This window comes from Mobula birostris, chromosome 12 (genome assembly GCF_030028105.1).
Source record: "Mobula birostris isolate sMobBir1 chromosome 12, sMobBir1.hap1, whole genome shotgun sequence".
In the NCBI taxonomy this organism is placed as follows: Eukaryota; Metazoa; Chordata; class Chondrichthyes; order Myliobatiformes; family Myliobatidae; genus Mobula; species Mobula birostris.
In genome coordinates this window covers 67376376-67399741 of record NC_092381.1, presented here as the reverse complement: position 1 = coordinate 67399741, position 23366 = coordinate 67376376, and the positions used below count along the sequence as shown (strand labels likewise).

Sequence of the window (23366 nt, the reverse complement as noted above, 5' to 3'; positions counted from 1 at the left end):
TAAAGAAGCCAAAAAATCTAATATATATATCAGTCTCATAATATTCACAAAGGATTTGCATGCCCCTCCAAAAGCCTGTAAGTTTTAAATCCTGTAAATGCCCCTGATGTCAATTTTGAAAATCAAAAAATTCAGATGCTGGAAATCTGAAAAAAAAAGCAGAAAGTTCTAGCAACACCCAGCATGTATGGAAAGTGAAAAATGGTTTCCATTTGTACCTCAAACAGCAGCAAAATTGAATTTTTTTAGTCATTAAGCTCAAAGGTGTTGAGTTATCTTACTATTCGACAGATGTTTTTTCTCCTGTAATTGCCTACAAGGGTGATTATCCTTCAGAGCGTAACACACATAAGTAATTTACATGATCCCTTCCATTATGCCAGGCCCAGTTTTTCCAGGTTCCTTGGACAAACCCCTAATTCCCAGTTGATTGTCAAAACATCTAAGAATCATGCATCACGAAATCCCTAGAGAGGCTGGTCCTGGCTCAGCTCTGATCCCTGGTCAGGTCAGTCCTCGATTCCCTGCAGTTTGCCTACTAGGAACACATTGGAGTCGACGATGTTGTCATCTACCTGCTGAACAGAGCCTACTCCCATTTGGATAAGCAGGACAGCACTGTGAGGGTCATGTTTTTTGATTTCTCAAGTGCCTTCAATACCATACAGCTCTCATTGCTGGGGAAAGGCTCCATTCAATGCAGGTTGGCGCTTCCATTGTATCCGAGATAATGGACAACCTGACTGGCAAAGCACAGTTTGTGCAGCTTCAGAGCTGTGTGTCAGACATGGCTATAAGCAGCACTGCGTCCCCACAGGGGATTGTATTGGCTCCCTTCCTGTTTACCATGTATACCTCGGACTTTAGATACAATACTGAGTCATGTCATCTGCAGAAATTCTCTGATGACTCAGCAATAGCTAGGTGTATAAAGGGAGGATGGGAAGATGAATACAGGGCCTTGGTAGGGGACTTTGTCAAATGATGCAAGCTGGATCATCTGCAGCTCAACATCAGTAAGACAAAGGAGATGATGATGGACTTTAAGAAGAATAAGCCTGCACTGCTCCCTGTTACTGTTGATGGTGAGGACATGGATGTGGTGAGGACCTACAAGTAGTGGGAATGCACCTGGATGACAGACTTGGATGGAACACCAACAAAAAAAACTGTGTACAAGAAGGGCCAGTGTTGCCTCTACTTCCTGAGGAGAATGAGGTCCTTTGGAATTATGCAGGCCTCTCCTTCACATATTCTACCAGTCTGTTGTCGCCAGAACAATCTTCTATGCGATGGTGTGCTGGGACAATAGGATCACCACGGGTGATGCCAACAGGCTCAATAAACTGATTAGAAAGGCTAGTTCTGTTATGGGAGTCAAACTGAACACACTGGAGGCTGTGATAGAACAGAGGACCCTACGGAATATCCTGGCAATTCTGGACATTGTTTCTCACTCTCTCGATGCCACCTTGGCTGAACAGAGGAGCACTTTTTGTAGTAGGCGGAGACAACTGCAATGCTCCAAAGAGTGCTTACGAGGTCATTTTTACCCTCGGCCAATAGGCTCTAAAATTAGTCAACCTATAGCCGGGGAAGTGATGACTCCCTCTTGTCAGACTATTTGAGGTTAACTTTTTTTTTATCCCTTCTTACTTCCCTTTTGATGTTTTTATATTTGTGCACTTGTAATGCTACTGTGACACTAATTTCCTTTGGGATCAATAAAGTATCTGTCTTTCTATCTATTAATTTCAATAGCGCATGTATTCAAAATTGCATGTGCTCAGCCCTCTAAAGCAGAGAATTTGATAAGTTATTGTCTCCATCCAAAAGTGCAATTTCTTTCCCAGTGCTGGACTGTGTAGGGGAAGGCTCATTTGGCAGCTGACACCCACAGCCCCACCTCCTGGGAGAGGGAACTCGACTTCCAGCCGATCAGCTGACACACAATTTGGCAGAGGCCACAGGGCGATAGAGCGCCGGCGCGGGGTGTACTGTATACAATCCAGCGGTCGGAGCGCTTGGTACTTTAACAATGGAGGATCATGTGTTGGAGGTAAGAGGATCTTGGTGTGTTTGAGGATTGTAGCGCATGTGCGGAAGGCGGTGAATCGGAAGTGTTTAAATCCATTCCCGTTCATCGCCTCCAAGTTACTGATGTATCTAAAAGCTAGGAGCCCGCCGTTTACAAGTATTAGCGTTTCAGAGTTGACTGTTCTTTGTTTCGGTGATGATTAGGCTAGTGATTACATTGCACTTTCCAGCTACTCGATCACGGGACGTCTTTATGGCGAGCCCGGATCCCGTGATATTGCCTCGCTAGTGCTCCGTCACTCCGTGCGCGTGTTGTTGCTCTTATTTCTATTCTGCTTGTCACGAACACCGAGTCCCGATATAACATTTTGCATTGTTGTATCAAAGAAACAAGTCAAAACCTATATTCTGTGTTGTTTGTTTACTTCCCGGTAACTGGCACTAATGCAACAATAACTTAACAGGCTTGGCAGGATTTTGATGACCGGAGGCTTAATAAAAAAAACTCCATTAGTCTTTAATCTAATTAACTGCCTTCCGCACTTTGTTTCAAGTTCAAATTTGAGAGCTGCGATTGAATTCTCCGGGGGAATTCATCAGAGTTGTCTGATTCCGGTCGATCTTCACAGGTTGTCTTGTTTCATCCTCTTTAATATCTTTCATCATCTGTTCTTATGATTTGTTTATGATATCCTCATCGACACACCTTGCAACTGCGCCCTCAGTCGTACGTTGTATTGAGCAGTTGAGTTGTGAACTTCCGAACGTTAAATCAATGTGCTTTCTCTTCAGATGGCAATGTGCAAGAGCAGGCTTGGCGGTTTGGTAGCAGCAACTTTTACACCCATGACAAATGATAAGTAAGAAGATGGCCATCATTCAAACTATATTGTTCATTAATTCAACTCCCAGCAAATTTATTTTCCTGAAATAAAATGTATATTTATTTTTGTCTTGCAGTGAAATAAATCTTTCTGTCATTGGTCAATACGTTGATTATCTGGTAAAGATCCAAGGGGTTAGAAAGATTTTTGGTAAGTTTATCCTGGAACTCCAGGTACAAATTTACTACTTTTGTAATTTCTCTCTCCTCTGCTGCTGTCACCTCCCAAAATATTATATTTTATTATATAATTTAAAAAAAATCAAAATAGATCTGATGTGTTAAATATTTCATTGCTCAGTCTTTGGAAGTTCGGATGTCATTTTTATTGTGTGCTTGAAGATCACAAGGATGAAGATGCTGAACTATAGATTGAGTAGCCAAATCTGCCAATCCTGATTTTGGGTAGGAAGTACTTGTGGGTGGGTCATAATTGTGTGTTGGGGACTTCGACTTGTACAACCCCTGAAGTTGGAATCATTTGTATGAGTGTATTCAAACTCTCCTCCTAAGCAAGGTCACTAGTTTGGTGCAAAATTGTCAATATCAACACTTCAGAACCTGGCTTCTATACTTTTGTTGCAGACTGTCTAATGAGTGAATAATATAAGAAATAGGATGGTGCAAGGCCATCCAAAGAATAATTTTAGATCAAATATAATAATGATATTTTAAGTGATGTGTAGTCTTTCATGTGGTTTAGTGGAGAGAGTGCGCGCGCGCACGAGATGTTTAAATAAATAAATGCATACATACTTAGGAATCAAATTGAACTGAGATGAAGATCTAAACCATAAGATGTAGAACTGATGAGTGTAGGAACAGAACATTTGACCCACTGTGTCTGTGCAGGAATGATACCAGTCTAACTAAACTCGGCTTCCTGCATGTGATCCATATCATTTTTCTTTCTCCTGCCCGTTCATGTTCATTGTGTCTGCTTCTACCATCTCCCCTGACAGGATGCCCAAGGCACACCTACCCCTTTTGCTTTTTAAAAAAAACACTAAACAAACATTGCTTTGTACATCTCCTTTAATCTCTCCTCCCCCTCCCCCCCACCCACCCACACCATTTTAAATCTACGCTGTTCTGTATTTGACAATTCCACCCTGGGAAAAAGACTCTGACCACTATGTGCCTCCCATGAGTTAAGTTTACCCCTCTCCTCTACTCTCCACAGAGAACAATGTGGCTTTGTTTAAACTCCTTTGTGGGTAGTAGTCTCTAATCCATGCAACATCCTGGTGAACCTCTTTGGCACTACAGTATCTTCAAAGCCTCCGTATCCTTTCTGTACTGTGATGACCGGACAAGCATATAATTCTTAATGTGACTGCTGCATATACAGTTGCAACATCCCATCACTGATCCTTGTGTAACGCTGCTGATTAGACTGCTAATCAGGGGAAAAAACACCCTCCTTCCTACCTTGTGTTGAGTACATAAAATACGCATGTTGCTTGTGTTGAATATTGAATTTTACAATTTCAGGTAACCAATACCCATAATCCCTTTCTCCCAGCAATCCACATGGGTTGTCCTTTCCTTTGTTCCCCCTTGTTAATCGGATTCATTCCCTTCCCTCTTCCCCCCCCCATTACTTGCCACCTCATTAATCTGGTTCTACCTATTGTATATCAGCCTCCCTCTCACCCCTCCTTCTGGCTTTTATATACTGGCATATTCCCTCTGCACCCTGTCCTAATGTGGGTCTCAGTCCAAAGCAGTGACCATCTCTTGGCTTCCACAGATGCTGCTGAGATCCTGCAAATATTGTTTTGTTTTCTTAAATATATCAAAATGTAGGTTCTTCCACCTCAGTGGTACAGTATCTGCAGTTGCATTTTGTTTGCAGTTTCTCTCCTTCTTGTACCTGGGTGAGGTAACTTCATTTGGGATGCAAGTAAATGTTCAACTAAATTTGCTGTGTTTAATGTTCTCTATAAAGTAGTTGTACTAATTGTAAACATTTTTTTAATCTATTATAACATTTTTATCTACTGCAATTATTTCCAGAATTGAATTTACTTAAGAACTTCTTGTGCCACAATGTTTTCTTTCTGTTGCTTTCCAGTGAATGGAACAACTGGGGAGGGCATGTCACTTAGTGTTGAAGAAAGAAAATTGGTTGCCGAAGAATGGATTAAGCAAGGAAAGGGGAAGTGAGTACAGGTGTCCCCCGCTTTTCGAACGTTCGCTTTACGAAACCTCACTGTTACGAAAGACCTACATTAGTACCCTGTTTTCACTTTCAGAAGGTGTTTTCATTGTTAAGAAAAAAAATCAGTGCACGGGGAAAATCAGAGCACGATAAAAGGCAGCGCGCACCCCGAGCAGCCGCTCTCCCCAGATTCGGAACTGCATTCTCGCCGGTATTGCTTAAACACATGCCTGTGAGCAGCCGTTAGCAAGATGAGTTCTAAGGTATCGGAAAAGCCTAAAAGAGCTCGTAAGGGTGTTACACTTAGCGTAAAACTAGGCATAATTAAGCGTTGTGATTGTGGTGAACGAAGTGAGGACTAAGTGAGTTTGGCTTGTGGACGCTGACGAAGGTGATGTTGAAGAGGTTTTGGCATCACATGACCAAGAACTGATAGATGAAGAGCTGATGCAATTGGAAGAGGAAAGGATAACAATCGAAACCAAATGTAGTAGTGAACGGACGGAAAGTGACTGCGTGAGATTTTCGCTGCGATGATGAAGTACGACTTTAATTTTGAAAGGGTACGTAGGGTTAGGGGATATTTGCAGGTGGTTTGAGTCCTTATAAAGAACTGTATGATAGAAAAATGCGCGAGGCTCAGCAGTCAAGCAAGCCTTCCGCATCAGCCACAGCAGATGACGAACCTCGACCTTCGACATAGGAGAAGATGAGCTGCCTGCTCTAATGGAAACAGACGATGAGATGACACCCCAGTGTCCCACCACCCTGCGATTCGCGGAGAATGCAGCAGTAGCTGGGAGGCACACAGCACATCTTTAAGAAAAAAGCCGAAATAAACATGCTAATTAATTAGGTGCCGCCCAACACGTAATTAATTAGCATGTTTATTTCGGCTTTTTTCTTAAAGATGTGCTGTGTGCCTCCCGGCTACCGCTGCACCCCTGCATGCTTCGCGTTTCGGTATCTGTCGGCGGCCTGGAGGGTGGGGGCCACTGCACCACCCAACCTGCGATGACTCAGCCTAACACACCATCATCAGTGTGCTCGGCGCTGAACCAATTCTGGTAAGTGATACTACACTGTACATACATTATTTCTACTTTGTATTGGCTGTGTATTTTTACGTGTTATTTGGTATGATTTGGCAGCTTCATAGCTTAAAGGTTACTGGAGAGCACTTGCGCCGTGTTTTTGCCAACAGCGCTTGCGTGAGATTTTTGCTACGGAGAACAGTTCAGTAATGATTGTGGAAAAGTATTTCTACTTTATATAGGCTGTGTATTTATCATATCATTCCTGCTTTTACTATATGTTACTGTTATTTTAGGTTTTATGTGTTATTTGGCATGATTTGGTAGGTTATTTTTGGGTCTGCGAACGCTCACAAATTTTTTCCATATAAATGGTAATTGCTTCTTCGCTTTACGACATTTCGGCTTACGAATTGTTTCATAGGAACGATCTACCGTCGGATGGCGGGGGAAACCTGTAGTTATAGATGCTTCTCATTCTTAGATAATTCATCATGACCTTATACAGTCGAAGGCATTTTTTTTTTCACAGCCACATTGTCACGAACACGAGGAAGTCAGCATTTTGTGTGTGTTGCACATCGTCATGAGCTATGCTTGTCCACTGTTTTGCCTCAAATGCTCCATGTTCATGAAAGATGGGGATAGGAGAACGACAGTTAAACTTCATGTTCCACATTTCCCAACACAAGTTGCTTAAAAGCAAGAAGGGCAGGTATTTTCCATTCTTGCCCAATGTATCTAAGGTCATGTCAAGTGTTCAGTCATTACCCTTGACAATTTAAATTTTGAGCTGAATTCCATAAGACCATAAGACAAAGGAGCAGAAGTCGGCCATTTGGCCCATCGAGTCTACCCTGCCATTTTATCATGAGCTGATCCATTCTCCCATTTAGTCCCACTCTCCCACCTTCTCACTATAACCCTTGATGCCTTGGCTGCTCAGATACCTATCAATCTCTGCCTTAAATACACCCAATGACTTGGCCTCCACTGTTGTCCCGTGGCAACAAATTCCACAGATTCACCACACTCTGGCTAAAAAAAATTTCTTTGCATCTCTGTTCTGAATGGGTGCCCTTCAATCCTTAAGTCATGCCCTCTCGTACTAGACTCCCCCACCATGGGAAACAATTTTGCCACATCCACTCTGTCCATGCCTTTCAACTTTCGAAATGTTTCTGTGAGGTCACCCCTCATTCTTCTAAACTCCAAGGAATACAGTCCAAGAACGGACAAACGTTCCTCATATGTTAACCCACTCATTCCCGGAATCATTCTAGTGAATCTTCTCTGTACCCTCTCCAATGTCAGCACATCCTTTCTTAAATAAGGAGACCAAAACTGCCCACAGTACTCCAAGTGAGGTCTCACCAGCGCCTTATAGAACCTCAACATCACATCGCTGCTCCTATACTCTATTCCTTTAGAAATGAATGCCAACATTGCATTCGCCTTCTTCACCGCAGACTCAACCTGGAGGTTAACCGTAAGGGTATCCTGCAGGAGGACTCCCAAGTCCCATTGCATCTCAGAACTTTGAATTCTGTCCCCATTTAAGTAACAGTCTGCCTGTTTATTTCTTCTGCCAAAGTGCATAACCATACACTTTCCAACATTGTATTTCATTTGCCACTTCTTCACCCATTCTCCCAATCTATCCAAGTCTCTCTGCAGACTCTGTTTTCTCAGCACTACCGGCCCCTCCACCTATCTTCGTATCGTCAGCAAACTTAGCCACAAAGCCATCTATTCCATAGTCCAAATCGTTGGTATACAAAGTGAAAGGAAGCGGCCCCAACACGGACCCCTGTGGAACACTACTGGTAACCGGCAGCCAACCGGAATAGGATCCCTTTATTCCCACTCTCTGTTTCCTGCCAATCAGCCAACGCTCTATCCACATATGTAACTTTCCCGTAATTCCATGGGCTCTTATCTTGTTAAGCAGCCTCATGTGTGACACCTTGTCAAAGGCCTTTGAAAATCCAAATAGATAGATAAACATACTTTATTGATCCCGAGGGAAATTGAGTTTCGTTACAGCTGTACCAACCAAGAGTAGAGCATAAATCTAGCAATACAAAAACCACAAAGAATCAAACAACAATATGCAAACTATGCCAGATGGAATTAAGTCCAGGACCAGCCTATTGGCTCAGGGTGTCTGACCCTCCACTGGAGGAGCTGCAAAGTTCGATGCCACTGGCAGGAACGACCTCCCATGAAGCCCAGTGTGGTATCTCAGTGGAATATGGCTGGAGCCCAACAGCAAAACGTTTAATATCCGGGTTACAAACTCGTTCCTCGATCGTAATATGACCAGGATTGCACCATCCATTGTTAACCAGAACAGCAAGCCCCCAACTCCTTTACGCCTACCGCTCTCAGTGCACTTCCGGGTCAGCCTGAACGGTCTGGAAGCCCTCCATGGAAAAGTCTAGGTCGGGTATGTCCTCGTGCAGCCACATTTCAGCAAAACACACAACTCTGCTCTCCGGAAATGTTCTCTGACTCCTGGCCAGCGCTGTCAACTTGTCCATTTCATTACCCACCGAACTCCTCTTCTCCATAAGTCTCTGTTGTCTCAACCTCTTTCCTCGCCTTTGTGATCCCCCTCTGCATCCTCTGTGTGCTTTCCTCCAGATTTCAGCAGGGGTGTCCGCCGCTCTGTTCACTGCAACGTCCACTGCATCTCCCTTGTCTAGCCTACTTGTAACTTCCTCAAAAAATTCTGATAGGTTTGTCACAGATACAACTTTTATTTAGGTTATTAAGAATGATTAAGAATCTTGTTGTTTAAATTGTACTGCAGATCCCAGTCTTGGGCTTCGCCATAAGAACATCAGGTACGCTCCATGAGTTTTGATGATTGAATGTTGACAGCAAAGGAATCTTGTCAATATGACTTGAATGCACAAATAATTCTTAAATTCTAGTTGACCCAATGAACTGTATTTGAGAAGTAAAGGACCTTATCTTTTTGATTTAATGAGTTGGAATATTAAATTACACAACATTTTATTTATAAAAAAAAAGCTATAGTGTTCTTTCCTATGAAATGTTAATATAAAAAGATAAGTATTTCAGTTTATGGAGGCTTTCACAATCTGGATGACCTTAACTGCTAAAGAGCATATGAAATAATTTTCAAATGCAGGGATACTGTAATTCAACAATGAATTATCACCCACTAAGCCCCGTGAATTCTAATTATCAGGTAACTTTGTCCGATGAATAAATATTTTCTATTTATTTTATTACATTTCAAAATAACATTCTATGATCTTGTATAACTGCTTATTTGCAGCTAAGACCTTGGCCGACTCTCACATTGGGAGTGGAGGAAGATGCCTTAGAGTGTAGTGCCCTACAGTTCTTGTCTTTTCTCTGTAGATAGTTTTCAAAGGGTCGCTTTTAGCATTTATGCAGATGTGTAATTGTAATTTTTCTTATTACATTTGTTTTGGAGTTAAAAGATAACTGTGTTATGACACAATTATACTAAATCGGATAGACTTGGTACACATCTGCAGCTCTAATCTGAGTTTTCACGAGTTTCTGAGGATCATAAATCAGCAGAAATGTATACCACTCGTATCCACAACTTTTGTGTCCTGGCATATTCTTGAGATTACTGCTACAATGAAATATCAACTTCAGTTCAGAGGGCATAGTGGGCCCAGCGATAGGATTGCCTAAAAATATGTTGAAGTGGAGAACGCGGAATATAGAACAGTACAAACCCTTTGGCCCAGGATGCTGTGCTGACTTTTAGCCTAGTCTAAAATCAATTTTAACGTTCCCTGCTACATAGCTCTCCATTTTTCTATCATTCATGTGCTTGTCTTGGTTTCTTGAATGTCTGATGTATCTGCCTCTACCACCACCCCTGGGAGGGCATCCCAATACTCTGTAAAGAATTTGCCTTTGACATCCAGGCTGCAGAATTGGTCTCCCTGCATTCTCAACAGATAATAGACCTTAATGACTAGATAAATTGGAATAAGCCCCTGCATCCCTGCTGTGTCTCACTATTCATCAGCCAGCAAGAGGAGGTGATTCCAAGGACATGCTTATTCTCATTAATGTTTGGCCCATCATCCAATTTTTAACTCTGTTTGCATGAGTGTTTACAATTCTGATCATCTGAAAATGCTAAGTAAATGAGTAATTTTTGGCTTTGTCTTGAAATGCCTCTTCCCCCCCCCCCCATCACAAAAGTCATTCTTTAGCCAATTTCAATTACTCCCCATGATGTCAGAAAGGATTGAGCGCAGTGGAAATAGAAACAGTTGTGTATCAGGACAACATTTCCATTTGTAGATTTGTTTCAGAATGAACTGCACCTGTATCATGTATAAACCTTGAATATTGTCCAGTGTTACCTGTTCACAAAAGCCAGACAAACCAAATCCAATTAATCATCAGCTAAATTATTTTCAGTCCTTAGCAGAGCAATAGTATATGTCATCAACAGTGATGTTAAATTGTACTTGCCGATTACTTGAATACCTTTGCCTTGCATGTAGATTACAAGATTAACTTTAAGGTTCCTGGTCCAAGAATGAATCCAAGGTATAAATTACAGAGATGAGCTCTGGATGTCAAGCCATCATCTGATAGTTGAGCATGGAGTCTGAGGGGAAAATGGAAGTGAATTGGTGTCAAGGGGAAAATGCTGTTTGATAATTTTCATCAAGCAATATGGTTATGGATGTTGAGGATCAATAATCTCGGGTTCAGTGTTTTTTTGGGGAGCAACCATTTTCAGCTGTTTAATCAATGCATTCTATTGTAAGGTCAGTAATGAGCATGTTTACAAATGATTGCATCATCTTCAATTCCATTCGCAACTCCTGAGCACATGAAGCCGCTAAAATGTAGACAACAGGTGTGTTGGTAAAAAAGTTTGCCTTCAAAAGTCCCTGGTAATTAAAAATTCTGGTTTGCTATCTGTAAAATACTTTTCAGTTCATATAGACAGAGATATTGACAGCATTTCCTAAACTCAACCTCTCTCATCAAGAATGAGAAAGGCAGCAAGTACAGAACAGTACTACCTTTATCAATACCGGAACAAGTCAGATGCTGGGTATCTTGCAACAAAACAGGAGAGTGATGGATTGCTGTTAATTTACCTTGATGTATGCAGCTCCAGTAATTCTGAAGAAGCTTGACATTCGGCCTGAATGATTGGCACTTCATCTACACTATAAACACCTATTCCCTCCATCGTTGAAGTGTTACTGCCTGTAAAATGTATTGCTGTTGTTCACCTAGGGGACTTCGCAAACTAGTTCTGTTTAAGTATAACAAAGGCATTAACCTCAGGTGAGTATTATTGACTGCAGGTTTTCTTCAAATTAAATACTTCTTGTCATTGAAGTACATCAACGTTCCTTCGTGATTATCAAATTGAAATCTATGAACTGCTTTTCACTACAACTGCTGCAGTGGTTTAATAAGGTGGTTCGTCCATCGTTGACGTCGATGAGGACCTCGATACCATAATGATGGTGTCGAGACTAGCGCGTGATTTGGATTTAAGTGAGGGAGAGTTGCGCAGCGTCAGCCTCACTCTCTCTTCCCTTTAACCACCTTGCAAGGCATAATAGCATAGCAATTTAATGCTTACCAGCACCAGTGATCAAAATATCAAAGTTAAACTGCTGCCACTGTTTATAAGGTGCTATTCTCCCTGTAACCACTGCGGTTTCCTCTGGGTGCTCCAAATTCCTCTCTCATTCGGTGGGATTGGCAAATTGGGCATGCTGTGTAGGTGCTGGAAACATGACAGCTCGTAAAATGATTGTGCAAACAAAATATTTCACTGCATTTTCTTTGATGTACAGTACATGTGACAAAGTTTATCTTGAGGAGTAATTTGAGGTTGAGTAATAAATACTGGACTTGGCAACGACCCTTACCCTTGTTCAGGACGAGGATGTGGTTGCCAAGTTTTAGTTTGATTTCTGTACATGGTTTACATTTAACTCCTTTTGAATCCGTCATTGATCATTCATAGAGGCTGTTACCATTTCAATTGTTGATAAGTCTGTAGTGCTAAAAGCCCATAGAACACTGCAGTTGCTGATCTCTCATTCCTGAACACTGTTTTTCCATCCACTTGTCACGTTGACACTTGCTTTTTGAACTTTAAACTTGATTATGTTATCTTTCTCACCTTCTCTGCAGGTTAGATCATGTGATCATCCACGTTGGTGCCTTGAGTATAAAAGAATCTCAGGAATTGGTGAGCTTCAATAACTTATGAAATGACTATGTATACATTTTGAAGGCACTAGAGATTATGCAGATTCTGGAAATCTTGAACAACATACTTAATACTGGAGGATCTCAACAGATTCGGCAGCATTTATGGAGGCAAATAAACAGCTGACGTTTCAGGCTGAGACCCTTCATCAAATCTGGATTTCAGCTTGAGACATTGACTGCTTATTTTCATTCATAAATTCAGAGATCTTCCAGTGTTTTTTAATGGTGTTGCACATTTAAATTTTGTTTGTAGTCAACTTTCAGGGAAAAAAAACTGGTTTAAAATGAGATGCAAAGTACACATGAATTTTGACAATTTCTGATATGAAAACATTAGAATTTTGAAATGCATAGAAGATTCATCAGAATTGAAACAGTATTGTTGAAATATTAATCTTCCATTCCCAGCAGAAGAGGATAAATCTTTTGTCTTTTTAGATTTTATTTGAAATGTCTGTTTCCAGCATTGTTTTAACTATTAGTTAATATTTTAGATTGAGATGGTATTCTTTAGCTTGTTTGCTTTTCCTTTTAAAGTGACTGTTTTGAGGGGACTTGTTTTATCTTCTATCCTTGCCTAAAATCTGGAAAACTTGTATCCAAACAACCACTTCTAAGGCCTGTACTTTTATGGAAGTCATTAGGAGGACATCAAACCTCTTATGCAAGCTGCTTAAGAATCTGAGCAAATAATGATATTATAACCAGACAATACAAGTAGCCTTCAGATAAATTGCTACCTGACTGGTTTTACTGTAGTGAGCAACTTTGTATTGCATTGTAATACTTAAATGATCAAATCTGAATGTTGAATGATAATACCGTGAGAGGAAAAAGTGAAGAGTTTCACCTTTGTTTCAGGTGGCTTAAAGTCGGCCTGCTGAAACAGTATAATAGGCTTCTCACTCAAAATAAATGGTCATCATTTCAAATCTATTACAGTTTGAACATTTAAAAATGAACTTTACATGTGCTGAAAACACTTTGGGTCTCATTGTTTAGACTTGTTTTACTCTGGTCTTCTGGAAGATATTAAATCAAGAGTACTTTAATTGCCAGTGCTAAATGCATCTATGGCATTATATTGACTGACGTGTACAAAGATATGGGAAATAGTTTTAATTTCTAAAAGAAATGGAACAGTGGTGTATCTAAGGTATGGCACATTCCCTGGATGCCACTGAGCAATTTCTATTAAAGTCAGACAAGCCATCCTCAGATAGTGGGGGGAAAAAAATTTTCTTCAGATGTATGATCTGTCTTTGATTATCATGGATGAGAAGCACTAGGATGGCCTTATTTCAGTGTATTGTGTAAGAAGACCATGAAACGTTTCTTCATGAAGAAAAAGGAAAGTGGAGCTGAAGGACGGAAGAGACGAAAGTTGGAAGTAGAGGAAGCCAAGAAGAGCAAATTCTTCATGCCCTTCTTTGAAAACCCCGGAACAAGTAGTTCGACACATTCCATGGAGTCGCCTGCACCTGCTACAAGTTTGTTAGAATCCGAAGGTGGATGAAGTACAAATGCGTCACAAGCCGAGGAGGAAGTCAAGTCAGATAAATCCGAGTATGATGGGATTAAGAGTGAGGCTGCCACAGAGAACGTGGACATGACAGGAGGGGAAGACAATGGTGGTGGTGGTGATGTTGAGTTTATTGATGAGATTTTACCTGACGAGATTGAAGCTGACGACACTGAACCTAGTGAACTGGATGGTGTCAAAGAGCCTCGAACTGTTATACCAGTAGTGATTGAACAGCATGACACTGGCCTTCTGAAGTTCAACAAGGATACTGGAAAAGCAATTCTGCCTGGAGCGTTGAGAACAGAAATTATAAAGCTGGGTTCGAAGTATTCCCAGAACAGTGAGGGGCCTTTCCTACCAACAAATAATTGCTCAATGAACAAAACTTGGTTCAAGAGGAAATTGGGAAATGATCATGGTGAGGAAGTGACTCGCTCATGGCTGGTCTATTCCCCTTCTTAAAAAGTCTGCATTTTGTACCTGTTGTCTTCTCTATTCCCAGTCAGACCATCAATCCTGATTGGAGCAGGAAAGTGGATTCAACCAGTGGAAAGCACCTGAAAGGATTAGTGTTCATGCAAATGCCAAGAATCATCGGGAATGCTTCACACAGTGAAAAGAAATGGAAAGAAATTTAGCTGGAAACAGGAGTTATTGATGCGGTATTTCAGTCACCGATTGAGAAGGAAATGCAGAAGTGGCGTGATATCTTGACGAGAATCTCTCACTGCATAAAATTCCTTGCAACTCAGAACCTGGCTTTGCGAGGACACAGGGAGTCACTTCAGCAAGACGATGACTCCAATGTGGGAAATTCCCTTGGCTTACTGAAACTACTGGCCATCTTTGACCCTGTCATAAAAGAACACCTCACTCATTTGGAAAGTCATCCTGGATCCACATCTTATCTTTCACTGGGTGTCCAGAACGAATTCATCCACATAATGGCATCCACTGTTCACCAGAGTTTACTGAGAAGCATTTGTAAAGCCAAGTACTATGGTCTCATGTTCAACTCGACTCCTGATCAGGCACACAGTGAGCAGATGTCAGAAGTAGTAAGGTATGTAGAAGTTGATTTTGAGAGGAAAACAGTCTGTGTTGGAAAGTCCTTCCTTGGTTTTATCCAGATAAGCCAGAAAGATGCTGAGAGCTTGGTTGAAGACATCTTGAAACAGCTAGAGAAGGACGAAATGGAGCTACAAGATCGTCGGTCACAGTGCTATGACAATGCTGCTGTGATGGCTGGACACAGAAGTGGTGTTTGTCAATAAGTGAGAAAAACAACCTGGCAGTGTTTGTGAATTGCGACAATCACTCACTCAACTTGGTGGGTGTACATGCAGCCAAGCAGGATACAATGATGGTCACATTGTTTGGAACCATCGAAGCTCTCTATGTGTTTTTCTCTCGTTCAACACAGTGCTGGGAAAAACTCAGAAACGCCGTGCCTGTGGTCGTTAAGTCGGAGTCCGAAACCAGCTGGAGTGCAAGGACAGAAGCGGTGAAGACCATGAGCAGGTACCTTGAAGAGATACTTCAAGTTCTCCAGGACAGGATAGACAATGAAAACGAGACCAGTGAAACAAGAAGTGACGCAAGGCAGCTGTACAACCACATGTTGAGTTACGATTTTCTGATTTTGCTAGGATTTTGGAACAAAGTACTCATTTGTATTGACCGTATTCAAAAGAGGCTGCAGGATCCTGGCACGAACTTCCACAATGCTGCCCTGGATTTGAAAGCCCTCTGAGATCATTTTTATGATGAAAGAGAAGTGTTGGTCAGTGAATCACTCAAAGGAGGAGTCAGTCTCTGTCAAGAATGAATATTGAAGTTGAAAGACGTCAGAGACGAAATAAACGAATGGCTGATGAGAACTCAAGACGCTGAGTTAAAAGCTAAGGAGGAAATGGAAAGAGTCATGAAGGGAACACACAACTGTCTTCGCAGAGAAATGGACAAAAGGTTCACTCGTTTGCACGACACTGAAGTTTGGTTTCCTTCCACAGTCGAGGGACTGTGTTACGGTGCTGACAGTAATGACCTAAAGAAGTGCAAAAATTTGGGCGAATTGTACAGTTCTGATGTTGATGGACAGCAGCTATATGAAGAAATTTTGGATTGCAGAATGTTGTTATCAAGGTGGGTCAACATGAAAATATCAAGACCTGAAGAGCTTCTTGAATTTATTGTTCAGTGTGAAGATGATTTCTTCCCCAATCTTCGCATTGCTATTCAGATAATGCTAACCGTCGCAGTTTCCATCGCCAGCTGTGAGAGATCATTCAGCAAGTTAAAACTAATACTTTCATATCTGAGAGCCTCCATGGGTCAAGGCAGACTCTGTGATCTTGCTCTGCTGAGTGTAGAAAGAGAAGAAACTGGAAAAAACTGACTTTGATCACATCATAGACCAATTTGCATCAGTGAAAGCAAGGAAGGTGCAGCTATAATTTTCATGTAGTGCCATAATTTGTTAATTAAAAGATTAACGAGCTTGTATTTTTGAGCTGATATTATGGTTAAAGTTATCTAAAAGATGGGTGTCAGATGCTTGGACAGGGATGCAGTTTCAGTGCTTGCCATAGGCACTATTTTCCGTAGATACGCCCCTGAAATGGAAGCTTAAGGTCTGGTCAGTGAGCATTAATTATTTTCAGTCATATGTATATAAGACAATTGGGAACTCTTTTCTGTCCCATCTGTTTCACCTCATCTCTGCAATGTGAAACTAATTTGTATTTGTTTTTTATTGTTTTCCCAATTCTAAAGGATGTACTTTAACCTGAAACTTTAACTCAGCTTCTTTTTCCACAGGCGCTGCCTGATCTGCTAATTATTTCATCATTTTCTGCTTTATTTCCTGTATTAGCAGTTCCCCCCCCCAATTTTCAGTCTATTCATAATCAATAATGCCTTGGGATTCAGGATAACTTGTTCTTCTAAGGTGGTAATAGTGAACAGTTTTGTGCCTCGCATCTAAGAAAGGATATGCCAGAGGCTACAGGGATGGAAGTGTTAACATAAGCGTTTGACTTCTCTGGGCCTGTACTTGCTGGAGGTTAGAAGAATGAGGGTGGGGATGGGAGGAGGTGGATCTCATTGAAACCTCCCAAATATTTAATGGCCAAGGTGGAGTAGATTTGGAGAGGATGTTTCCAGCAGTGTGAGAATCTAGAGCTGGAGGGTATGGCCTCAGACTAGAAGGACATCCCTTAGAACAGAGATGAGCAGACATTTCTTGGGTGGTGAATCTGTGGAATTCATTGACATATATGGCTGTGGAGGCCAAGTCATTGAGTGAAGAGTGTCAAAGGTTACAGGGAGACAGCAGAAAGATGGGGGTGCAAGGATAAATCAGCCATGGTCAATTGGCAGAACAGACTTAATTAACTCACACTACATAAAGTCTCAGCATTACAACTTCTGATGTTTGTATTCTAGTTCTGTGGAAATAAGTGCTAACATTGCATTTGCCTTCCTTATTACTGGCCCAGCTTGCAAATTTCCCTTTAGGGAACCCTGCACTTCATTTAGAAAATCTATACCTTTATTCATAGTCATAAAGTGCAACAGCACATAATCAGGCCCTTTGGCCCATTTTGGCAGTGCCAAACTTATTCTGCCTAGTGCAATCAACCCACACCTGAACGCCAGCCCTCCATACCACACCTGTCCATGTACTTCACTAAACTTCTCAAAAGTTAAAATCGGATCCATCCATATCCACTCTGAGAAATAGAGTTCCCCTTGGGTTTTCCTTAAATATTTCTCCTTTCACCCTTAACCTGTGACCTCTAGTTCTTGTCTCAAGGTTTCAAAGGTACACTTAATGTTAGAAATGTATACAATATACATCTTTAAATGCTTTTTCTTCATAACCATCTGTGAAAACAGGAGTGCCCCCAAAAAATCCTAACCTATCCAACCTTTACTATCAGCTGGTCAATTAAAGCAGACTTAATACAAACCACCCTGAGCAAGTTGTAACTTGCAATTCATTGCACATTACAGATCTATTTAAAATAATTTTTTGAAACTTTAACAATGTAATCAGGCACACTGATAAGGTTTCAACGTTGCACAGTGCTGTTAACATTAAGGCATGGAATATAACATGTTCTTTGTGCCACCCAGTGAATATAGCCCAGAGGCTGGGTTGAATGTACTGGATGCTGGCCATCAATATATTTTTTCAGTATTAACACCAAAACATTTAGCAACACTGAAGGCCTTTGTGCCATTAATGTCGATAAATCTCCTTATTGAAATAATTAACTGGTAAAGTCAGTACAGTTCTCTAAAAGGTTGTAATACCTGTTGGAACATAATTAAGCAATTATGACAATCTTGGTCGAAGTTTTTTTTAATCAGCACATGAATAGCAGAAAATGAAAATCAGTATCTGCAGTTGCTGGAGATTCTAAGTAAAAACAGAAATGTTGTAACACTCAACAGGTCTGGTGGTATCTGTGGTCAGACTGTACCACCCTGATGCAAACTGGGAAAATGAAACCACAAAAAATGCTGGTGAACGCAGCAGGCCAGGCAGCATCTCTAGGAAGAGGTACAGTCAACGTTTCGGGCTGAGACCCTTCATCAGGACTGATCTCGGCCCAAAACGCCGACCGTACTTCTTCCTATAGATGCTGACTGGCCTGCTGCGTTCACCAGCGTTTTTTTTGTGTGTGTTGCTTGAATTTCCAGCATCTGCAGATTTCCTCGTGTTTGCGTTTTTTTTAAAAAATGAAGACCAGTTAGTTTTGATTTGCACGTGGTGAGGGAGAGATGGGAATATTTTTGTTGGATGAGGGCAGGGTTGCTGAGGGCATTTCAATGTTTATGGAGCTATTCAGTCAAAAGATTAGTAAGTGTGGGTGAAGAGAAAATAAAGGCATATAAAGCTTTGAAATAAAGTATCAACAAGGTAGCTTGATAAGCTGGAGTAATTTATAACAATACTGACCATATATAATGAGGAATTTTCCATTGTATATTCCTTCCCCAACCAAATTTTAACTTATTTTCTCACTAGACTTCAGGCGAGGAGTCTTTACCCTGAAACTTGAATGCTGCTTTTTCTTCCCCCCCCCCACCCCACAGATGTTCTCAGTGGTTCCAGTTTTTTGTTATTTCTGACAAATTAGTTTTAAATGGATCTTCAATTGAGTGATAATATCCATTTCCTAAAATCATAGTTTTGTTGTGGCCTTCCTTTAGATTTCTTTTGAATATTTCAATTTCTTGATGTTTATCCTGCTGGTCAGGAAAGTTCTTTCTTTTTCAATCTTTTTATTAGTTTCATAATAATAAACATAGCATAGTATTGATACAAAGTTATTGGGAATACATCGTTGTAATTGACATAGTTAAATATAAACCCAGTTGACACTTAAATGTTAAAACTCCCAATCATACAGGACGCAGATGAACAATATAAAACAAAAAACTTTTAAAAAATCATGAAAAACAATAAAAATATACCCCCCCCCAAAAAAAACTAACCTAAACAGTGATAATCAACTAAACTGAAAAAAGACATGGGCTGTTATGTCACATCATAAAAAAAAAAGGAACCATTAGTGTCATGACTCCATTCCTCTCAACAAATATTACAAAGAAATAGAATAAGTTTAGAAAAGGTCAGCATATGAAAATGTTGACATCATATGAAAATGTTGAATAAATGGCCTCCTAAGTCTTTTCAAATTTAATAGAGGGATTATAAAGAACACTTCTAATTTTTTTTCCAAATTTAAACACAGCATAATTTGTGAGAACCAATGAAATGTGGTAGGAGGTTTAATCTCTTTCCAATTCAGCAAAATGGATCTTCTAGCCATTAATGTAAGAAATGCAATCATCTGACGAACTGAAGAAGTTAAGTGACTTGATTCTATCATTGGTAACCCAAAAATGGCAGTAATTGGCTGAGGTTGTAAATCAATATTCAAAACAGTTGAGATAATATCAAAAATATTTTTCCAATATTTTTTCAACAAAGGACATGACCAAAACGTATGGGTTAAAGAAGCTATCTCGGAGTGACAGCTATCACATACAGGTTTCCCTCGCCATCCAAAGGTAGAGTGTTCCTATGAGACAGTTCATAAGCCGGAATGTCGTAAAGCGAAGAAGCAATTACCATTTATTTATATGGGAAAAATTTGTGAGCGTTCGCAGACCCAAAAATAACTTACCAAATCATGCCAAATAACACATAAAACCTAAAATAACAGTAACATATATTAAAAGCAGGAATGATATGATAAATACACAGCCTACATAAAGTCGAAATACTTTTCCACAATCATTGCCAGACTGTTCTCCGCAGCGAAAATCTCACGCAAGTGTTCTCAGCAGAAACACGGTGCAAGCGCTCTCCAGTAACCTTTAAGCTATGAAGCTGCCAAATCATAGCAAATAACACATAAAAATACACAGCCTATATAAAGTATGTACACTGTAGTATCACTTACAGGAATCTGGAAGACAGCGCTGAGCACACTGATGATGTGTTAGGCTGTCGTTGAAGGTTGGGGTGGTGCAGTGGCCCCCACCCTCCGGGCAGCAAACTGATACCGATCTGCGAAGCATGCAGGGGTACAGCAGTGGCCGGGATGCACCCGGCACATCTTTAAGAAACAAGCTGAAACAAACAAGCTAATTAATTAGGTGCCGCCTGGCACATAAATGTCGCAATCAGCAATTGCCTCTGATCTGAGCCGACATTTACGTGCCAAGTGGCACCTAATTAATTAGCTTGTTTGTTTCGGCGTGTTTCTTAAAGATGGGCCGGGTGCGTCCCGGCCACCGCTGTACCCCTGCATGCTTCGCAGATCAGTATCAGTTCGCTGCCCGGAGGGTGGGGGCCACTGAGGTGTCATCTTGTCGTCTGTTTCCATCAGGGCAGGCAGGTCATCTTCTATGTCTGCCTGCCTCGATGTCGAAGGTCGAGGTTCGTCATCTGCTGTGGCTGATGTGGAAGGCTTGCTTGACTGCTGAGCCTTGAGCATTTTTCTATCATACAGTTCTTTGTAAGCACTCAAACCATCTTGCAAATTTGCCCTAAACCGACGTACCCTTTCAAAATTAAAGTCGTACTTTATCACTGCAGCGAAAATCTCACGCCGTTGCCTCATGTTCAGTTCCTGGACGACTTCACTTTTGGTCCGTTCGCTACTGCATTGGGTTTTGATTGTTATCCTTTCCTCTTCCAATTGCATAAGCTCTTCATCTATCAGTTCTTGGTCATGAGATGCCAAAACCTCTTCAACATCTTCGTCAGCTTCCACAAGCCAAACTCACTTTGTCCTTACTTCGTTCACCACGATCGAAACGTTGAATTATGTCTAGTTTTACGCTAAGTGTAACACCCTTACGAGCTCTTTCAGGCTTTTCTGATACCTTAGAACTCATCTTGCTAACGGCTGCTCACAGGCATGTGTTTAAGCAATGCCAGCTAGAATGCAGTTCCGAATCTGGGGGAGAGCGGCTGCTCGCGGGGCACGCTGCTTTTTATCACGCGCTGCTTTTTGCACGTGCTGCCTTTTTTTCGTATTAGTGAAAACACCTTCTGTTAACGAAAACAGGTAACTAATATAGGTCTTTCGTAACAGTGAGGTTTCGTAAAGCGAACGTTCGAAAAGCAGGGGACACCTGTATAGGATTTATATAAGAATAATAACGAGATAATTTATCTTTAGACATATGAGTCCTATGCACTACTTTAATCTGTATCAACACATGTTTAGCACATACAGAGGATTAATTAACTAATTGAAGAATTTTTTCCCATTTTTCAATCGGTACAATAATCTTAAGTTCTCTTTCCCAATCAGTCTTAATTTTATTAGATACGTCAGGACATAATTTCATAATTGTATTATAAATAATTGCTATAACACCTTTCTGAAAAAGATTTAAATCTAAACTTTTTTCCAAAATATCCATTGAATATAAATTCGGAAAGTTAGGAGAAACAGTATTTTAAAAATTTCTAACCTGTAAATATCTAAAAAAAAAGTGAGATCTAGGTAGATTATATTTATTAGTTAATTGTTCAAAGGACATAAAACAATTATCCAAAAATAAATCACTAAATTGAACTATGCCTTTAATTTTCCAATCCAGATATGCTTGATCCATAATAGAGGGTTGAAAAAAGAAATTAGATGTAATAGGACTTGCTAAAATAAATTGATTCAACTCAAAAAAAAATTTTTGAAATTGAAACCATATACGTAAAGTATGTTTAACTATTGGGTTATCCATTTGTTTATAAAATTTAGAAAGAGTAAAGGGAAGCAAAGTCCCTAAAATAGAACCCAACGAAAACCCTTGTAAAGAATTACATTCAAGATTTACCCAATGTGGACTTGAAATTACATCCAAGTCCCATAACCAAAATTTTAAATATCAAAAGTTAATTGCCCAATAGTAAAATCTAAAATTTGGCAGAGCTAAACCCCCCTCCTTTTTAGATTTCTGTAAATGTCTTTTACCTAACCTAGGATTTTTATTCTGCCATATATATGAGGAAATTTTGGAATCAACATTATCAAAAAAGGATTTTGGAATAAAAATTGACACTTTTTAAAATGCATATTAAAAAAATTTAGGCAAAATAATCATCTTGATAGCATTGTTCCTACCGATCAATGACAGAGACATTGGTGACCATTTAGTAAACAAAAGTTTAATCTGATCAATTAAAGATAAAAAATTAGCTTTGAATAAATCTTTATGCTTTTTTGTGATATTTTTTTTTTAAACTCCTAAATACGTAAAAGAATCAGTAACCAATTTGAATGGTGAACATCCATAAATAGGAACCTGCATATTTAGGGGAAATAGTTCACTCTTTTTAAGGTTCAATTTATAACCAGAAAAGTTACTAAATTGAGCCAGCAAAGATAAAATAACGGGAATCGGTTTCCCAGGATTAGAGATATATAATAACAAATCATCTGCATATAATGATAATTTATGTATTTCATTTCCACGGGTAATACCAAAAATGTTAGGTGAGTCTCGGATGTTAATTGCTAAAGGTTCAAGGGCAATATCAAATAATAATGGACTAAGAGGGCATCCCTGCCTAGTACCCTGAGATAAACGAAAAAGGGAGAACTTTGATTATTAGTACCAACTGAAGCCACAGGGGTATGATATATTAATTTAATCCAAGATATAAATATCAGACTAAAATTAACTTTCTCAAACACACTAAATAAATATGGCCATCCAACTCTGTCGAAAGCTTTCTCAGCATCTAGTGAAATAATACATTCCGGAGTGCTAAGTGAAGGAGTATAAACAATATTCATTAACCTCCTGATATTAAAAGATGAATAACGGTTTTTAATACATCCTGTTTGGTCCACAGAGATAATTTGAGGTAGTACCTTTTCTAACCTATTTGCTAATATTTTAGAAAAA

At 40.1% G+C, this 23366-nt stretch overlaps 1 protein-coding gene across 6 annotated transcripts in view; it reads left to right on the top strand.

Annotated features, from left to right (window-relative positions):
* Window positions 1-1930: 1930 nt before the first annotated feature.
* npl (N-acetylneuraminate pyruvate lyase (dihydrodipicolinate synthase)) overlaps window positions 1931-23366 on the top strand; it is a 53443-nt gene continuing 32007 nt past the window's right edge. For 2 of the 6 annotated variants that reach the window (XM_072273983.1, XM_072273989.1), the window contains exons 1-5: window positions 1931-2059; window positions 2830-2897; window positions 2998-3071; window positions 4998-5085; window positions 12317-12374. In XM_072273983.1, the coding sequence (XP_072130084.1) occupies window positions 2039-2059; window positions 2830-2897; window positions 2998-3071; window positions 4998-5085; window positions 12317-12374 (309 nt within the window). In that variant the 5' untranslated portion in view covers window positions 1931-2038. Of the gene's footprint in view, window positions 2060-2128; window positions 2667-2829; window positions 2898-2997; window positions 3072-4997; window positions 5086-12316; window positions 12375-23366 lie in introns of those variants that run through there. The other 4 variants (XM_072273985.1, XM_072273984.1, XM_072273986.1 and 1 more) reach the window with 4 other exon arrangements.